The following is a 19,669-nucleotide window of genomic DNA, read 5'->3' on the forward strand; positions in this document are numbered from 1 at the left end:
ACAAGACTCGTATCATCTCTTCATCTCGCTGTTTCAAGATTCTTGAAACATACATGCAAACACATGTTCATATGCAATTTTGTAGGTGACCATCAGAAAACACCTTGAAGTGTGTACTTGTAAATAAGTAGGATTAATTAGAGGTTTCACATCTAGTTTAAATAATAGATTTTTGACCCTATCAATATTTTTCTTCTGAAAACAGGAGTATTGAAAACCAGTATCAAAATATTCAGCAAACAGTCATAAAACAGATGGTTTGCTTACTCTTCTGTTTTACCAAGAAGAAACAAATTATGCACAGCAGATATCACAAGGACAGAACCACTAGCCCTTATGACACAAAACAGAATCTTGCTGTTTTTTTTCACCAACTCCACTTCATACTTCATTTTACACTAAATATTATACCTTTTATGTATGGAGGGCAAACTTCTACACTTTTCTGTACTTCAAGCTCTGTAGCTATTACTGCTTTTTTTTTTTTTTTTCTTTTTTCTTTTTATTGGAATAGATCCATCATGGAGATTTTCACAACAACACTGGGAACTTCAAGAAACTTCCATTTTGGGACAGACACAGTGACTGAAACAATCAGTGAACATCTTTAGTCTTTAATAATTTCCTTACTCTTCCCCTAAAGAGAAATACATTCTGTAGAAAATAATGCTTAAAACAAGTATATGAGGAAACAGGCAAACTCCTCACAGAAAGCTGTCTCCTTTTTTTAACAGCTCTACCAACAGGCAATAAATATTGATGACTAAAATGGCATATGTAAATCTCATATGGATGTAAAAGCATGAATATTAGCAAGAGATTTTTAAAGCTTTTCCCATTCATCCACTAAAGCAGGAAAGGCAGACATCTGTAACAGATACCGAGCTAGACATAAACTAGTGACCCATAAAAACTGTAAGGAAAATGTTACATTAGGTCCAGATGTACTAGAAGCATAACTGTACAGGGACAAGAAGGAAGTAGTGCCCCATCACACCTTACAGATGCTATTTCTTTCTTTCATCGTAAAAAATGTGAAAAAATACCTCTCATTCCATTAAGCCCAAAAAGCAAAAAATTTGCAAATGCCAAAGATTAAGTATGTCAATGAGATTATTTACTAGATGTACTACATATACCATTTGTGCATGTAAATTGAACAATGTACTTTCCCACAGTCCTCATCTCACTGATTTGTATTTTTCAGATGAGATGTGCTCTAAAACGTTGTAGTCCATCAAAATGTTACTGTGAATTTTCTCCTTTCTCCTGTCTATTTAAAATCATTCTTGAAGTATTCTTAAAGAAAGCAGAATAAAAGTTTCGAGTAAGACAAACATACACAGGTTGCCTGCTATATCTGCCTGTATTTTTCTGTCTGCCGATTCTAGAGGTTTATTTCTCACCTCATTAAAAAAAATGCAGAGCTTTATGTCACATAGAAGATGTCTTCTTGCTCGTTTTGTTTTTAATCATAGCAGTTGGATGTAAGGCTGGCTGGCAACAAAACAAGAATTCCACTTGGCAAAAAAAAAAGTCAATGACATTTTAGTGTTTGTTTTTAATGATACACATGGCAATTGAACAAAATGAACAAAAGAATTCCAAAGCCTAGTTGAAGTTTCTTGTAGAGGGAAAGCAGATGAAAGACAGAAGCCCATGACCTCCTTCCTTTTATTAGTCTGCTCACTTGGCTTGCAGGAACAAAGCAGCCAGAGGTCTTCACTATATACTCCCTTGTGTCTTAGCAAAACTCGGAACACCTGTGCCAGAGAATGAGCTTCTCTTTATCTAACTCTATAAAGATTAAACCTGCTCTACACTAGAAACAAATGTCTTTATTTGTAAATAAAATAAGGGTTTGGATTCAAGCACTGTCCTGATTATCTCCATATTTTCTGAACTATTAGCATACTTCCTCTTACATTCTTGGCTCATGCCAGGTAGCACTCCTACAGAGAACACCTGCGTATCACTCTGATGACATTCCCATGGACATTTCCCATAGGCTATTAGGGCACAGCCTCATTTTTGAGGGACAAAATAGCCTTGTTCTATGGATGTGCACTGACCCATCCCACATATCCCTAGGTCTTGGCTTGTTTTATTTCATAATCGGGATACATCCAAAGATACTGACTCTATAGACAGACAGTTAGAAACTTGGGGTTAAACTCCAAGTAAGGGAATTGAAATATTTTTCCATTCACTTTTTTTTCTATGAAATTTAGGATTTGGTGATTCAACACTTTCTAACACTCTTTGTATCAAAATTCACACCTCAAGCAGCAAATACATTATAAATTAGAGTCTCTAAATGCATTAAAGTCACAACAGATTTGACATGGTAGAAAACTTTATTTATATTATTAATAACTTATTTGTGGGGTCCATCAAATTCTATTTTCTCATCTATTTTTCTGAGTACAAGAGAAGTTTTCCAAAAACTCATACAAATGCATTTTTTCTAATTTTTTGCCTCGATGCATATTTCTGGCTACCACACTGATTGCACAATGCAGATTTCATGAGGCATAAAAAGAAAAATAGCCATAAATAGAGCTTAAGTCCCAATATAACTATGTCTCCGGAAGTTACTAGTTTTTTGATCTTTTTGTAATGCTAACAATGAGGATTCCTATTTACTCATTTAATTTACATATACTTAGCATTCACAATCTGCATAGATACTAATCTCTAATGGTTTTTATTTTTTAAAATGCTTATTTCACTTAGATCAGTATGTATTCTAGCTCTTATGGGTAATACTATGATATACAGTCTCTTGTGCCTGTGGTGGTACTAGAAAAATAAAAATAGCATCAGGGGATACTCTATTACATAGTTCACATGGCTAACAATATATAAGCAATTATAAGTTAAAGACAAAATATATAAAAAAAAAAAGACCCAATTAAGAAGAAGAAAATATTCCATCTTTATTTGTTTGTAGCATGAAGCACATAATTCAATTTCAGGGCTGTAATTTTAATCTGCTATCAGAAAAATATACTTCCCAGTTGAGAGGAAGAGAAATTGCCAACTACGATAAAATTCTGGAAATTATTCATACTGCTTTCTTTGTTTGGCAGCACAGACTTTGACATTACAGATGCTCAAAGAAAATCTTGTACCTAGGAAAAAGGCAAAGGCTAATACAAGCCATGAGAGACCCAAAATACTTTATCAAAGTAGTCATTTGATCCCCATTTCCTGTGCTTCATGCTACAAAAATCTTACTTCATGAGAAATAATATTTGGTTAAGGCTCTTTTTCATTACTTTTACAATTAAAAAAACCTGAGGCTAAATATTAATTTGAGCTGTTATTTTTCTCAAAGCCAAAAAATTACAAGCTTTCTCTATTAAAAATGCATGTTTCAGATGCAGTAAGATGAAATTTTTCTCTCCGATCTCCCAGTAAAGGTCTGATCTGCATGCCATATTGCCTAAGAATGTATGAAATTTCTTACACAGAGTATAGGAAACCATGCTGATCTATTTCAATAATATACAAACATAAAATCCAAGTAATGACTCCACATACCCTATTGAAAAAATAAACAGTACATAATTACTTTGAACGGAGTTTGGAATACAACTGGAAATAAGAAAAGATAGAGAAACTCATTAGAATTAGTGTACCCAAGAAGCAGAGAGGGGAAAGAGATTGTTAAAAGCTTTCCTCTGGTATCAGCACTAAATTAAATTTTTACTTCTCACTTTAAAATTTTACTTTTCTGCTCATTGTGAGCAGTATGTTTACATTACTGCACCTCAGCTGTAAAAAGCTGAGACTTACCAAAAAAACACAACCAAAAATCATTAGCAAGAACATCATGAAACAATAAATACTTTTGACAGAAGTCCAATTTCCAGGATCACAATTTTTTCACTTCAAAAAAGAAAAAAATGTTGAATATATTTTCAATTGTCAAAGCATGGGAATTCTTCAGTTTAATAAAATTAAACTATTTCCTGAATTGATTAAAATGCTTTACGTGCTTTTGTCCATGAGAGCCAAAACTTATTAAGCCCTTCCCAACTGAAAAATTCAGTTAATCCATAATTATTTTTTTTTTAATTCAACCAGTCATTTAAAAACACAACAGAACATAAGATACATATTCCTTCTAGTTCACGTAGAGCAGAATTTCAGAGTTTTCTGAAGGAATTTTTCAGCTAATTGAGCTAAATTTGAGGAGCACTGAGTCCTTCAACTGCCAGCACCCCTGAACTGCCAGCACTAGCTGGTAGGAAGCAGCTGTTCAATTTGCAGAGAGGGGACTCGGCAGGGTCAGACTGATTGCAGGGAGTTATCAAGGAGGCAAGTGCAACTGATATTGCCATGTGGTGAGGGAAAAAAAAAAATACTGTGGTCTTCAGTCTCATTAAGTTTACAGTTTCCAGACCTAAGAACTAACAAATATTTCAAGAAACTGCATGCCATTACCTGTTCAAGTTTGGTTGTAGTGTTCACAGTGACATTTTCAGATGCACTGTCTTGAGATTGCTGCTTACATAAACCTTTAGCTGCATCTTTAAACATGGTGTCTTTCTCCAGCAAACTGTCCTGCTTGGCAATAGGTAAAGCCAAGGGATTGCTAAAAAGAGAATCAATAAAGCAATTAGACTCCTGAAGATATCAGACAAAGAAAAGATTGCCAAATGGGGGTGGCACAAACACAGAACTAAGATAGAATTCAGGGCTGAGATATGAGTTCCTGGTCCACAAACAAAAAAGAAATTGCTGAGAAATAAAGTGTTCGTTTAGCTTGGGCTGCTCCCAAACACTTACATTTAAAATTCAGCTTTATGCATAATTTTTTTAAGAACTTGGTAAGCCAAAGAGAATATGCATGAGTCTGCTTTTGACAGCACTAGGCTGGCAAATCAATAGCCAATTTGGAAACTGAATTTAAAATACACAATTAATCTATGTGACACCGTTTTGAAAAATACTATGTTTTAAAATAATTCAATACAGATTGAATTTGCAATTGCAGTTAAAATTAAATTCCACCACTTTTTAGCTTACTTTTAATCAGACAATATCCAATTAATATTTTATGACCAAAAGCTGCCTTGAATTTGTGATATGCTAAAAAAAACAAACCCAAGCAAAGAGCAGACTCTGAAACGTCAACAATACACAAGATTCTGCATTGACGTATAATGTAAACCTAATCTTACACACATGGAGATGTTTTCCGTACCGATACTTCAGACCTTAACATACTTCTGAGAAACAACAATGCCAAAATTGTAGATTATTTTGGCAGTGTTGTATGACCAGAGGGATTAGTGAAGAATCAGTGTCAGGAGCTGAGAACACAAAAATCTTACAAAATAATTGGCCAGGCTCTGACAGTGCAAATGAGACAATCTCATGGAGTGTACAGCAGCTCCCTGCCAAAATGTGTGCATAAATTCTTTGAGAGGAAATGTGGACTCAATGTGGAAATGCGGGAATAGTGCATTTCACCATGGGATAAAGCCCAGATGTCAAACTTAACCAAAAAAATCTCATTTTTACTCAGTTACTTGTGTTTGAGCACTGATTATAATAAAGTCAGGATTATAAACACAGTTTACTCAAATGAAATTAAAAGTATCCATAGCTAACATTTATTTTGATTCAGGACAAGAATTGCTGTTGGAAACTGAAATGCAGATATAGTTTTAGAAAGGTTAAGTCCTAAGCAGAGGCAAAGCACCTTCTACCAAGAGTTCATTGGAAAACAAGTAAAAGCAGCTTAAAAAAATGAAAGAAAAAAACCCACAAAAAACCAAACAAAGCCTTTTAGTTGACTAAACCCTCAGTGTTTTCAGAGTTTCAACACTTTGTAATGATATTTCCAAAAGAATCATAGAATCACAGAATCATAGAATCACAGAATGGTTGGTCTGAAGGGACCTCTAGAGGGCATCTTGTCCACCTCCTCTCCTCAGGCAGGGACATGTAGGGCCAGCTGCTCTGGACAATGTCCACATGGGTTTTGAATATCTTCAAGGACACAGAATTCACAGATTGACAAATACTGTGGTCTTAGTGCATCACTCTTAACAACAGAAAAACTTACAGTTTATTGGTAATTCTGGGCAGATCACGGATGATCTCTTCATATGGCTCTTCTTGAGATAAAGTAGAAACAGCTAAAGGGTCTTTCATTTTTTCATCCCAAACAATTTCAGCCTTCAGAAGCATTTCCGCAATAAACTCAGAAGCTGCAACATCTACGACATTGTAAAACCAAGATATTAGTCAAAGAAAACAGTGCAGAAAAGCACTTTTTTGGTTAAAATCTCTAAATCATATTAAGAGTAAGAAATCAATTAGGTAAAATGAAAATAACAGCTCACATATTGATGTTTTGAACTCAGCATTTCAACAAAAACATGTACTGAAATTAGATTTATGGCCTTCACATACAGAAGCACTGAAATCAGCTGTTTGTAGACCTGAAATAAAGTTAACTCAGGTGTATTAAATACGTACTAAATGCGGTTAGCCAGCTATTTCATAGACTTTTATACAAATATAAACTGGCATGTACCTAACCACGAACAGCTTTCCTGAGGTAGTGTCATGAAGTTCCCTGTGAGTGTATTTGTAGGTGGCACATCATTTAAAGCACAACGTATCTTAGATTTTTATGCAAAGGAAGTTTCTTCTCATCACCTGAGAGAAAGATTCTATTTCCTACATTACTGGATCCCTTCTTAATTTTATCCTTGGCACAGAAGGTTGAATAACCGTGTGTTTCTTCTGTCCAACATTGTTACCTGCATTAGTCCTCCTTTGAGCATTGGGTTAGACCAGTTGATCTGAAGACCCATCCAACCTAATATATTCTGTAACTCTGTTATCTGTAGAGCCAGTCTTTCAGCTCTCTGTTGCTGTTTGGTCTAAGAAGGTGTCACCTTTTCTAGGAAACACCAAGTGTTACACTTGAAAACTGGAGAGTAAGTTTGTTTTCAGTCCATAGCTACAGAGATTCCAGTTCATGAGGCTATGTAGTAAAGGAACTCAGTAGCAAGTCATCAAGGAAGTGTAAATGCAGTTACTATCACGGCACAGAAGAAATTACAAGGAAGAAACATAACTAAAAATAAATAGGAAATGGAACAAATGCAAAAACATGCTATCATTTGATATTACATCTACACGATCATGACTAGCAATTCTCAGCAAAAAATGAAAAAATATACATACACATATGCATACGTGTACATAACTTCACATACAATATAAACTGTATGTATACACATAAGTATATGTGTGCCTGAGTGTGTAACTAAGAAAGCAAGAAGGGAAGAAAACAGTCTCAAAGTAATTAATACATGCATAATATACATGGACTTTCACCTACCTGAAGGCTTTTCATTATTGCAGTTAAGAAGATTGGGATTTGCCCAGTGCATCAAAAGCAGCTTCACAAGGTTTGTCTAAAATGGGTAAAAACAAAGGTATTTTAAATGGAAGAAGTTAGCCAGGAGAAGTATACCTGCTATTCAGTTTGTTCATTCCTTCCTTTATCACAGAGTCATCATAGTTGGAAGGGACTTCTGAAGATCATCTAGTCCAACCCCCCCCCCCTCCAGTAGCTGAATTGGTATGATAAACCATAGGCAACATCTCCAAAATAACACCTTCTGCAATTGGTATAAATCACAAAATGTAAAATAAAATACAGTTCTTGCATGATTGCAGTGTACCCTCAGTATAAGTCCAACCCCAAACTCATCCTCCATCTTTTACACATTAAAAAAATGCACACCGTAAGGAAAAAAACCCAACCCTCCATCACCACTTGTCATGATTAAGATCACAAATATTGCTTTATGCCTAACTAATTCTACAACTGTGTACTATCACTGCCAAAGGGATCTAATTCACAGCCACCATGGAATTAAAACTGTTCACTGTTAGTAGTAGAAATTGGCACATTTATCTTATGTTTACCAAAACCATTTAGCGTATTAGTAATAGTAGCAATTATAGTACAGTAGGGTAGACTAGAGTATCATATAATGGAAACATCTAAAATATATTTTTCACTTCCTGCAATAATGCTGCAAACAATTGTTTTTAGCAAGCTCTTCTATCACTGCACTGAAGTGTCTAGAGGTACTTGTCCATCAAAGGCTCTGGTAATGTCTACCCTGATAAACTGATTGATCAGAAAGGAGTAAGAAACTGCACAAGGAGCAAAAAATACATTTCGAATATGAATATAGAGCTGAATTAGATTAAAGAACTGTCTGCACTTTTGGTTATATGCTAAAACAAATAGAATTTATAATGCAAATTTAGCTAAAATGGGAGGCCAGGATGAGCACAAGGGAAAATAAGGTGTGCAGGGAAGAAAGGATTCTTCAGAGCAGAAGAAGAGAGCTGCAGATAAATGAGACCTGAATCAGAAGGCAGCTATGGGAAAGGACAGTAATTTGGCATAAAAACATGCAAACAGTAAATAAATAGATAAATAAAAGTTATGAACAGATAAATAAATAAACAAAGGCTAAAAAAAGGAAATAAGTTATTACATTAAACAAAGAAAAAAATTCAATATGGATTTAGTACACAGGAGGCAACTTACTACAAATTACTATGACGAGGAATCAGTAAAACGCAAAAAATAACCCCAACTTTCTAATTACAGGAAAATAGGAAAATATTTTTGCAAATGTTTATAAAAATAAAAAGATCTTGCTCTCCTCAGCTTTTTTGATGGCTTCCCACTCTGGCAGTAACAGCAAAGAATTCAGCAAACTGTGGAAGCAGGGAGGAAGCCATAACGGGTTTATTTCCAAATCCAATTAGTCCTGCTTTCAAGCACAAACTCTCAACAGATATATCTCTCCGTTTTTGTATTATGAAAAAATGGAGCAAGCTTTGTCATTGAGCTGACTAAATCAGCAGCAGTGGCATAATCTCATTAACAGCCACTCTGAAAAGGAGTAGTGGCTGTAGCAAAGGAGGGGGGGTTTAAATGCACTTTCAGTGTTGCAACAAAACACAGTGTTTTTTTCAATCTACCAAAGTTCTGGATTTATGCCACAAGAAGTCCCTTCCATGCTGCAATGTCAATGTTTCCTGCTGCCAAAGAAATAACTCCTGCTGGATATCCTTGATGCACATCACCAAGGCTAAGGTATTCAGGTCATTGCTAATTTTATATACCTGCTTTTGGACATGCAAAACTATCTGTGTTAGTTTTAACCTCATTCACCTATGCTTTAGAAAGAGTAGTTTAAAATTCAATTGCCACATCTTCAGAATTGTGCACAAGAGTGGAAATATCTGTATAGTCACTACCGAAGATAATTCATTCCCTTTGCTATTGGAGAGATACCTCCTTAAGTTATAAATTCAGAAAGCTGGAGGTTTTATGCAAATGCCTTGATGTGCTATTTCGCACAGCAAGGAATATGTACCATCCAATTTCCTCACACACACAACAGTAAATTCCTTCAGTCCTTCACTTTTCTTCCCTCTCAAAACCATCATGTCTTTTCCACTGCTCTCTTTCTGGTCCAAAGTTGCACATTCCCCTCCATCCTTAGTGCCCTGGTTCACCATCCATCTTTTGTAGACCCCACACCCCATAATTTCTTATTCCTCAGGCCCTTTATTTCTGTTTCCTGTACCTAAGACTTCCAGCTCCTCTACATGTATCTCCCCAAATTATTTTGTTCTACCGTTCTGCTCTTATTCCTTTTTTTGGGACAATGTTATTTTTCTCTTCCTTCTTTACATCCTTTCCTTAGTTCTCTTTGACTAAGGTCTTCCCACTGTCTTCCTGAATTTTCCTTCTGCCTGCAGCCATTTCTTATGTTCCTCTGTCATTTTCTCTGGATGTGGTCCCTAGCATGCTCTCACTACAGTCAGACAAAGACAGATGAGAAACTCGCGGATCAACAACAGCAGATCAAAATCAGTATTATTTTGGACCATCGGTCTCACACTATTGTGAAACACCGTAAAATCCTCAACTATTATTTTAATACTTAAGGTGTTTATTCAGTAAACACAACAGAAAAAGAATACAAAAAATGCCACTGGTTACACTAGTATTATCAGCAGTCTTCACCACTGTGGAAAGTGGGCTACATCTGCAGTCATAAGAACCAGTTTTTAATTGCTTCTAAGGCCAAACTTTACTTCACTGGGTTGGAAAAGTACATGTTTACCTCACTGTGTGTTTGTGTTAAGGAGTTTGCTAGGATTGCTTCCTGGGGATGCCTATGAGTTTTCTGTTTTATTTAATTAAGCAGAAAAATAAACCAACCAAAAATGAAGCACTTCTAGGACCTTTGTAACCCTTGTAAGCTGAAATGTTTGTATGATTTCAAGACTTTGTATTAGGCAGCGGACTAAGAATATTCCTGTTGTCTGGAAAATTGTCAAAACTTCAAACTTTTGAAAGAAATCATAGCCACCAGATGCTTATGAGACTTTTTAGATCATAATGGATAAACCAAAGAGCCTACCTTTGGTAGTATGGTCCACTCTAGGCCTAAATGTTAGTCTAACCAGTATCAGTGGCTCTGTTTAAAAATCCATTTGGATGTTTAAAAGATTTACGTCTAAATCAGGGAAGCAGTTTCAAATTTTATTAGTAGTATTGTCACTATTATCATTATTAAGTGTCTTTGATAGAAGTGCTGTAACTTCATGCTAGCCATGTATTCAGCAGATGGAATAAATAAAGTCAGGCAAGTCATTAAGTAAAAAATTGTTTAGAATAACAGTGGAGACTGGAATAAGGTGACAATCCATATTTCCTTAAGCATGAAGGACATGTAGAAGTAAAGAGCAGGTTAGGGACGTATATTCACTTAAGCTATGGGGAAGTGAAGGAAACAGAAGCAAATCCCAAAACAGGGACTCCCAACATTTGGGAGTAAGGCAATTATTAAACTATTAGGAGTTACTGTGAATTGAGTTTTGAAAATCATATATTTGTTCCTCATTGCATAAGAGTGCCCCTTAGAAGACTAAGTCTCCCTTAAGCCCAAAGTCTAACATGTAAATCCTTAATTAAGAGCAGTATCATTTAGAGGCTAAATAATATTTTCTCTGTGATTGCAAATCTGATCCATAGTAGTGCTCTAGACACAGGAAATTATGTCTGAAACTCATTACAAGTCTTCTTCTTATTACAATATATATTAAGAAGATATTTTTTCTATTTGAGTGTAGAAAAAAGGGGACCATAACCACCTGTGGTCAGCAAAGAGGAACAGATTAGAAAAAGCAGGTTGCAGAAATAAGACTAGCAGCAGGGTAGAGAGAGTGGAGGGGGAAAAATAGATATGAGCATGGATAAAATGCTGGACTTTGGAACTAACAGCATGAAATAAATGAAGTGGAAGGGCAGAAGAGAGATGTGGCAAGGAGCCAGGCTGCAGGTAGAGACAGACTAAGCAGAAAATTAAAGAAGAAAGTGACATGGTGAAGAAAACACACTGAGATTGAACCAGGGAGATTGGGACTGTGAGCAAGTGGGAAAAGGGGATAAGTATAACAGAAGGGCAGGATGGCTGGAATGAAGCCAAAGCAGAGAAAAGAGAAAGCTTGGATAAGACCCAAGGAGAGGGAGGAGGGGCTGAAGCTGGTCGTGTAAGGAAATTAGAATTGGGATAAGACATCTACGGAAAAGACATGAAGTCAGGCAAATGAATGGGACAATAAAGCAACAGAATAAAGACAGGAATGGAACAGACTGGAGGCAGTGGGGCAAACAAGGTTACATGTGGGAGGAATGAACCATGAAGACTGTGTCTATTCATACACAGAGCTTGGAATGGAAGCCAAGCTCCCCAAGTGTCACCACTACCATTCTGCAGTCAGGATGTTTAACCTATAAGGCGTATGAGTAAGCCTTTTAAACATCTGGAATAGTTCAGGTAAAGAAGAACAACCTAATACTGTTTTCAGCTATTTAAGCCAGTGACAAAGGTTACTTAAAAGTTTTTCTAAAGCTGAAGTAGACTTCAGCAGTATTTACTTCAAGACTGATAACCTGCATTTTCTGTTTTCCAACCCAACAGGAAATCAGTCAGAGAAAAAAATAAAACAAATCAAGGGAAAACATTATGTGATCTTGTGATTAAAGATGCTTATAAGTTACGCTCCTGCAAGCTACAGATTAGTATTACAGATAGGATAATAAAACTGGCACTCCTCAAAGTTTGAGCCTAAAGAGTGCAATTAACTTGCTTTTCATATATGTCTCTCATATATGAGAGAAAGTTGCTACAACTGGTATTTAAAGGAAAATTACGTTTATATTAATCACTGAGACCTTGCAATAACCAAATAAGTATGCAGTGTAGTCTGTGCACATTTCAGCTTTAAAACCATACATGTAAACACTTAAATTTTACTTCATAAATGGAGGCTGTCCCTAGTCTCTATATGAAGCTCAAACTTGTAAATTTATTTTCATGTCATTTGGTATTGTATGAATCTAGCATTCTGTACCCACAATTACCATATGAATATTTATAGAAACCTTCTGAATATATTGAGGGAAAGATATCACAAGCAGAAATCCCAAAGTGGTCTCTCTGCTTGAGGAAAATTAGTTTGATTTGACCTGAAGGAAAATGCTTCTTTTCTACCTGAGTGCAATCACACATGCCACAGAATGAAAAGACTAAAAAAAAGAGAGTGTGGTATGTCTGGATAAAACATTCTCTAGAGGATTTTCTGATCATAAATCAAAGATTCCAACTGCTTGACAGGGAAAATATGTATTCCCTGAGTGTACTACACTCTATTCTTTTTGAAATACTGAACAAGCAACCCCTTATTTAGGCCCTTCTCATTGAAAACATTTGTGAAATGTGTTTGCAGAAGTCCAGTTCAAGGGAACTGCTATGGCAATGGCCAAACTTGAATGAAATTAAATATAATTCCCTACAAAAAGTTCAAAAGTCCCATCTACATTGAGGCATACTGTAATGATGGATATGGATTTTTTTCTATTTTAAGGTTAACATGCACTTAAAGAAAAGTGCAGTTCATAGTTGAGTTAAATAACTAATGTTTTGGTAATGATGAGCAAACTAGCTCACATAGTAAGAAGCTATTGTCTCAGACTTCAGCAAGAAGCACAGAGTCCCTTCTATGATCTGAAATACTATGTTTGAATGAACTAACTAGACAGAGGGATATGATTCAGTCTAAGCAAACAAGGCAACCAAATGTTTGTTAAGGGAGAACATACTTACAGAACAGCAATTTCACAGATAAATTTTGAAAAGTACACGGGATGTATATAACATGTCAAGAAGCATGAAGTAGGCATTGAGCTCTCTAACCAATTTTTTTATTTTTTATTTTTAATTTTTTTTCTGTTTGCGATAGTTCTAATTTATTGACAAGAAGAAATTCTTGCTACTGCAGGAGTTACTCACGGAGAGGTACAGCCAGAGGCTAAATTTGTTAAGAGAGTGCAATGGAGCAAACTTAAGCATCCCTTATAACCCACACTGCTTAAGTACTAGCTCTGTCCCTGACTCTGATTTGGACCACTCCAGCCAGCTCTCTACAAACAAGACTAATCTCCTATAGAAGAAACTAGCTCCAGATAGTACAAATGTGAGCCAGAATGCTGCTTGGCTTAATCCCTGGCCTTCTTTTATTTAGCAATTTAACAGTTTAGACCTAGGCAGCATACTCAAAGGATGAAATTTTGGGAGAGGTAATGTTTAAGCTACTGGGGAGTCAGCTCTGACCTGCATATCTCTGATAGCTGGTTTGAAAGGTGACATTTCTGTGATAAACAACAAAGAAACAGCTTGTGCCTGGGAACTGTGCCAAAGTACCCAAGGCAAATGTCAGAGCTGCAGCCTATTCCCACCACGGGAAGGGAAACTGTCTTCTCTCCTGATCACAGCAGCCTGGAAGACGTCCAGAAGGGACAGCACTACCAATGCCAGATTACTAGCTGTTTACAAAGTGATTGCTGTGTGAAATTCAAATTAGGGGGCCAGACTGATAAACACAAATTGCCCTTCCACAGTGGTTACCAGTGTCCAGCATAAGCAGTGTGGTACCTCAGTGACAATGTGTGCCCCACTCTGGTGTGCACAGGCAGCAGCCACCTATATACCAGAACTCCCCAGGGTGCATGTGCATAAGACAAGGGTGTTCAAACTGCCAGCAATAACAGTATTAAGAATGTGTATGTCCAAAAGGCCCTGCTAAATTTACCTAGGCATATTCTAATCTGTTCAGGCTTGTTTTGCTACTCTCATAACCTGATTTTGAAGAAGTTTTTCCATGCCACTGCTGCAGGTTTGCATCTGTGTCAAAGGGGCGACTATATTCTATCATTTCATTACAGTAAAATTGTTAGGGAAAAGAATCCTGACCTTAATTCCTCAAACACTGTTTTTGTTTTTTTTTTGTATAATGTTAGAATCTCAATGTGCTTTAAAAATAAAAAATTGCTTTTAGCCCTAGTGGCCTAATGGAAGGGGGGGGGGGGGGGAGAATGACAACAGTCCTAGAAACTCTGAATAACCTTGCTTAAAAATATGCCTCTTTTTAATGCTATTATAATTATTTTTTATGTTTGCAGCTGGTAATATTTCAGTTTATAGTTTGTTGCAGTCATTGGTAACTTAATCTGCTCCTGCAGATTTAAGCTTCATCTTACAGAGAAACTGTCCTTGAGGGAGTAGCCTCAGTTGCCTTCTACTGTGCTTAGTAGCCGTATCTGTACATAACCCTCGAACTCACTAGTAATATCCTGTACTCCAATGCAAGAAAGATGTTCTACTGTGGATCTACTCACTCTGGCACTAACAGGACAATTCATTAACCATTCACCCATGCTCTTTTTCAATATTGGCATTAATATTCTAGCAAATGTTAGATGGTAAATTTATCTGTGTGATCACATTTCTTTACAAATATATATAAAGACAAGAACAAATACCATTTTTTTTCAAACATAGGATAATACAAACTAGAAGTTAAAATCCTTACTTATTCCCTGTTTGGAAACAGTGCAACCATCTACTGCTATATCTGACTTTTGATAAGATAGGTATTTTTGTAAGTATTTAATTTCACTCCCTCTGTAGGATTCACTTTGTGCAGCTTTACACTGCCTAAGAGTGAGACATCAACTCCATGTCCCCTTCATGATGACTGGGGAGACCCAGCACATCCAGTGGGCACGAGACCCATCCTTTGGCCCTTCTGTCTCATACTTTGTTCTGGATTCCTCCTGCAGAATTTTAAAATGTTCAAGTTAGTCCTCTAACATATGCTAGTTTCCCATGACCTCTATAATTAGAGAGAGTTAGACCTCTAATAATGATTCATCCCATTTATTTTAAATGCACCTACTAAATTTGTCTGAATTGCACTCTAGAGGTGATGCTTCACATTAGTTATGACAAAGCTTTGACTTTGCATTTAAGTGGAAGTTGGCTAAATTTAGTTGAGAAAAATCCCATCCTAAATAAAACTGCTTTTGCCATTACTGAAGTGTCTCTAAAAGCCAGGTTTTCATCATAAGGTGTAGGTGTGATGTTTTTCACATGCTTACCTCAGAATAATGTATCTTTGCTCCAGTAATTTCTTAGATAATTTACTCTGGAAGTTGGAGCAATAACCTTTTTGTAATCCACTCACACTGTGTATTAATTTACAACTTGAGAATTGTACCAGGAAGATTGCAGCACCTTTATTCTTTACAAGGTTCTTCCTGTACAGATGTAAATTAAATTTTCTCACTATAAATTTTAAATGTCAGCAGATTCTTCTTCTTCCTCTACCCCCATCCCCACCCTGGTAAAGCAAATTAGTATAATCTCTATTATTGTCTTACAAACAGCCCTATTGATTTTTAGTTATTTTTTTTCATTCAGTGTATTATGCATATTTTTTCTTTGGTTGTATTTTGTGTATTTGCAAACATAAACCCATGTATGTATAGAGCTCATGTTCGTCAACAGAGATTGGATGTCACTCTAAAACAATGTAATGATTTCTGCACAAAAATATGACTAGTCAATTTTTTTTTCATAATGTAGTATGCAAAGTACATGTACATAAGGTCTACAATATAAAATTGCTCAAAACCTAAATGTTTAATTTGTATAACTAATCTAATTGCTTTTTATTAAGGTAAGCAGCTTCTCCAAATGAAAAGTGTATCTAAATCACTAAGCATTCTGTAGGCATTTTGTAAACAGGAAGAGCTATCAGTCCTTACCAGTCATGGAATGTAATATTAATTATATATTGGATACAGTTTTGCTACAGGTATTGCAGCAGCAGTGCTAGTAAACTACTAGACAACAATGGTTTAGAATGGGTTTTTTGAAACTTCTGTGACCAGTTCTTAAAGGATCATTGTCTATTAGATAAGGTAAAAGACAGAAAAGGCTACTTTCCTCTTCAGATACATTACTGGAAGGAAAGAAATCCCCTCAAATATTGAATAGAACATCAAACTAAAACCAAAGAGGTTTTTTTACAGTATTCTAGTAGAACAGACAGATTTATCACTGTACTGAGTTACTGAAGTGAGACTTTTTAAAAAAACGTGTCACAAATGTGTTATTACAGGGTGGAACCAGAGGGATGAAGTCCAGAATTTATATTAATGGATTTCTCAGGGAAGATTAATATTTTTGGCTAAAAAAATTAACTATTTTCTCATAAATACATTTTGATTTCAAACACACTATCCAAATCATGTCTTGACTAAGGTTATTCCCATTGTGCCATGCTTTTTTTTCCCCAAAATAGTAACATTGTTCATATTTGTCTATAATTAATTACTCAAAATGGAATTATAAATATGATATGCACCTGAACTCATACTGAGTATATTGCAAAAATATCATCATAGGAAAGAAAATTTTAAAAAGATCCCAATGGCTTAGCTACTGTATGAAATATTTTCCCTGGTATTTAAGAAATCCTTCTTATAAAGGAATTGAAACTATTTGTTTCTCACAAATAGAATATACATGAAACCCATATTTATCTCCTAAATAAGGATAGCAAGTTATATATAATGACAATAAGGTATCTCCTTATTGTGTTACAGGTTTGTACTACAAAAGGAAGATATTTGCTCTGTATTTTGTTAATTTTAATGAGGAAGCGCACAACATTACTTCATTTGTCTTCCTCCATGTGTAACCATAGTGCTTGAACACTAACTGGCACAACTGATCCCTGGCTTATTGCCAAAAAAAACCTGGAGTAGTAAGAATCACCGCCATTATCATCTGGGACTTAAAGGGAGACAGGGTTCAATGAAAGAGCCAGCAAAAAGGATCATGTCTCAAAACAGCAATCTGAGCTCTTAGAACACTTCAAAAGGAAAGACTTTTTTTTTTTTTTTTTTTTTTTTTTTCTGTTAGCCACTGTCAATTACAAACTTTACACACACAGGTCTGTTTACCTAACTTCATGATAAAACAGGTATTTCAAGTCATCCAGGCTTAGTGTTGCGAACATTTACTTGTTACACAGATACACCCAAAGAAAAGTCCTTGCCCAGTCCTTTCAAATCACATATCCCACACCACTTACATCACACATTATAACAGGAGAGATATGATGAGGGTGGGGAGTTACATTTCCTGGGGCTCCCCCCTCTTGGCCTGCTGATCCCCATTACCCATGAGGACCAGACTGAGTATAAGTGGATATGCTTTATGTTGCTGTTTGTATTATTTTTCTTATTTAATTACATCCATTGATATTTCAAACCACAGAGATTCTCTTCTATCCCTGATTCCACATCTTGGATGGGGAGGGATCATTGGGTGAGAGATCAAACTTCTTCAGTTTAGCCCTGGATACGGGCTGAATGAAGACAAAACTAACAGAACTATCCAGTCTCATACATTTATTTTCACTACATTTTTGCTATCTTCTTGCTATAAATTGTATTATATAATTTCTTAAGTCTGAAAAGAGGTTGTAAGCCATTTATTCAGTGAAAACAAGAACATAGGCATGAGGATCACCAATCACCTGCAGTGAAGATTCAGAAAAAGAAAACCCCACTGAGAAAGAGATCTTGGCTTCATGTTCAGATCACTAAGGGTATAGTAAAATCAGCTGCAACCCACCCCTTGTATCTCAGCACCTTCATTTGTAATTCACAGGTTTAGTTGCAAGTACCAAAAAAAGCAACTGAGGTACCAGAAACAGAACAAAATTCTAGTTCTCCCAGGTCACTAGAGACTCTGCTAAATCAATGGGATTGTCTCCAGTGAGATCAGAAACAGAGTTAAGATTATCTATGGAGTCCATACTGCGGCAGAATTTAATGAGGATTTTTATTTATATTTATTAGAAAATACAAAAAGAAAACCAGAGTCCCATTTAGGATCAACAACATGTTGCCATTCTGAGCTATGTTTAAAAGCATGGTTGTTGGTGATACAAATAGGAATTGCAAGACACTATCAGAGAATCAAGGCAATGGTTTGGCAGCTAGAATTAATAGCATTTTGTGACTAACTCAGTACACCCACATCCACAATGTCAGGAAGGACCTGCCTGCCATCAGCAGGGATCTGAACAGCAGCACACAATTTGTATTCAGAGCAATGACAGGAAGCTCAGTCTTGTGCTCATGGCAGAGGAAGTCCAGCCCCTCCTCGTGGAAGACGAGGGTACAAAGAGAGGACGAGCTGTCCAGAAGCTGCAGCAGAGACCTGACAGGAGAAAGGACAGTAACGTGGAAGGCTGAGCTAGGATGCATCAGAGAGGTTTTTGGAAGGTAGCTGTGGGTAAAGTGGTGATTTGTGAGCTGTGAGCTTCACAAAGTGGGAGCTGTGGAGAGCTCCTGAAGTGGACAGATTACCACAAAGGTGCGCCAAGCACATCCTGGGAGAGGATGAAGGAAATGTGAAAAGGTGGGATGTTAAGAGGCACAAATCCTGTTTAGGCACTGCCTGCAAATCCGAAATCCAGGGCATCTTCCATAACTCAGCAACTGGAAAACTTTGAATGCAACTATTGTGCATCCTGGACATTTCATTCACAGAGTTAGCCACAGTAAAGAGGTTTAAAAAAGCTATAAATAAGAGTTTGATGTCAGAATGTAAGAAAATAACAGAAGAAAATGCTGATTTTGGCCCTCTTTAAAATTTCAGTAAAAATTTAAATTTTTCTGGGGACAAACTTCTGTTCATGGTAGATTGATTTTAATGAGTTGTATTTGGTTGATAAGCTTACAATGTCTGTTCTCAAATTATCTCTGTCACTTGAGATGCCACATATAGTACAGAAATGTGTAAGATTTTCACATTAAAATCAGAATAGTCTCCCTGACTTGAAAGTACTTGCTATTGCTACTATCACAAAGAAAAGTGAAATAGGTGAAAAAAATCATACTTTACCTGCCCATACTTTGCAGCTAAATGTAGGGGTGTCCAATACTGATTATCCACTACATTGAGATCAGCCCCATGTTCCAGTATCAGAGATGCAACATTCTTGTATCCATTAGCACAGGCCACGTGCAGCTGCAATATAAAATTATCTTAATAGCTTAACAAACTCAGAAAAACCCATGATATGCTATTAAGTTATCCCTGGTTGCCCTGCAGACTTAACAGGCTAAATCACAATAACAACAAATACAAATTACACAGGCAATAACAAC

The 19,669-nt window shown here is 36.2% G+C and overlaps 1 protein-coding gene across 1 annotated transcript in view; it reads right to left on the reverse strand.

Moving 5' to 3' along the window:
• The window catches only part of MYO16 (myosin XVI), a 277,452-nt gene that overhangs the window by 171,406 nt on the left and 86,377 nt on the right, over nucleotides 1–19,669 (reverse strand). Inside the window, 4 exon segments of the mRNA XM_009997923.1 lie at nucleotides 4,453–4,603; nucleotides 6,083–6,236; nucleotides 7,373–7,448; nucleotides 19,404–19,529. Of these exon segments, the coding sequence (XP_009996225.1) occupies nucleotides 4,453–4,603; nucleotides 6,083–6,236; nucleotides 7,373–7,448; nucleotides 19,404–19,529 (507 nt within the window).

The sequence above is a fragment of the Chaetura pelagica genome, unplaced genomic scaffold (genome assembly GCF_000747805.2).
Source record: "Chaetura pelagica isolate M959 unplaced genomic scaffold, ChaPel_1.0 scaffold123, whole genome shotgun sequence".
Taxonomy (NCBI): Eukaryota; Metazoa; Chordata; class Aves; order Apodiformes; family Apodidae; genus Chaetura; species Chaetura pelagica.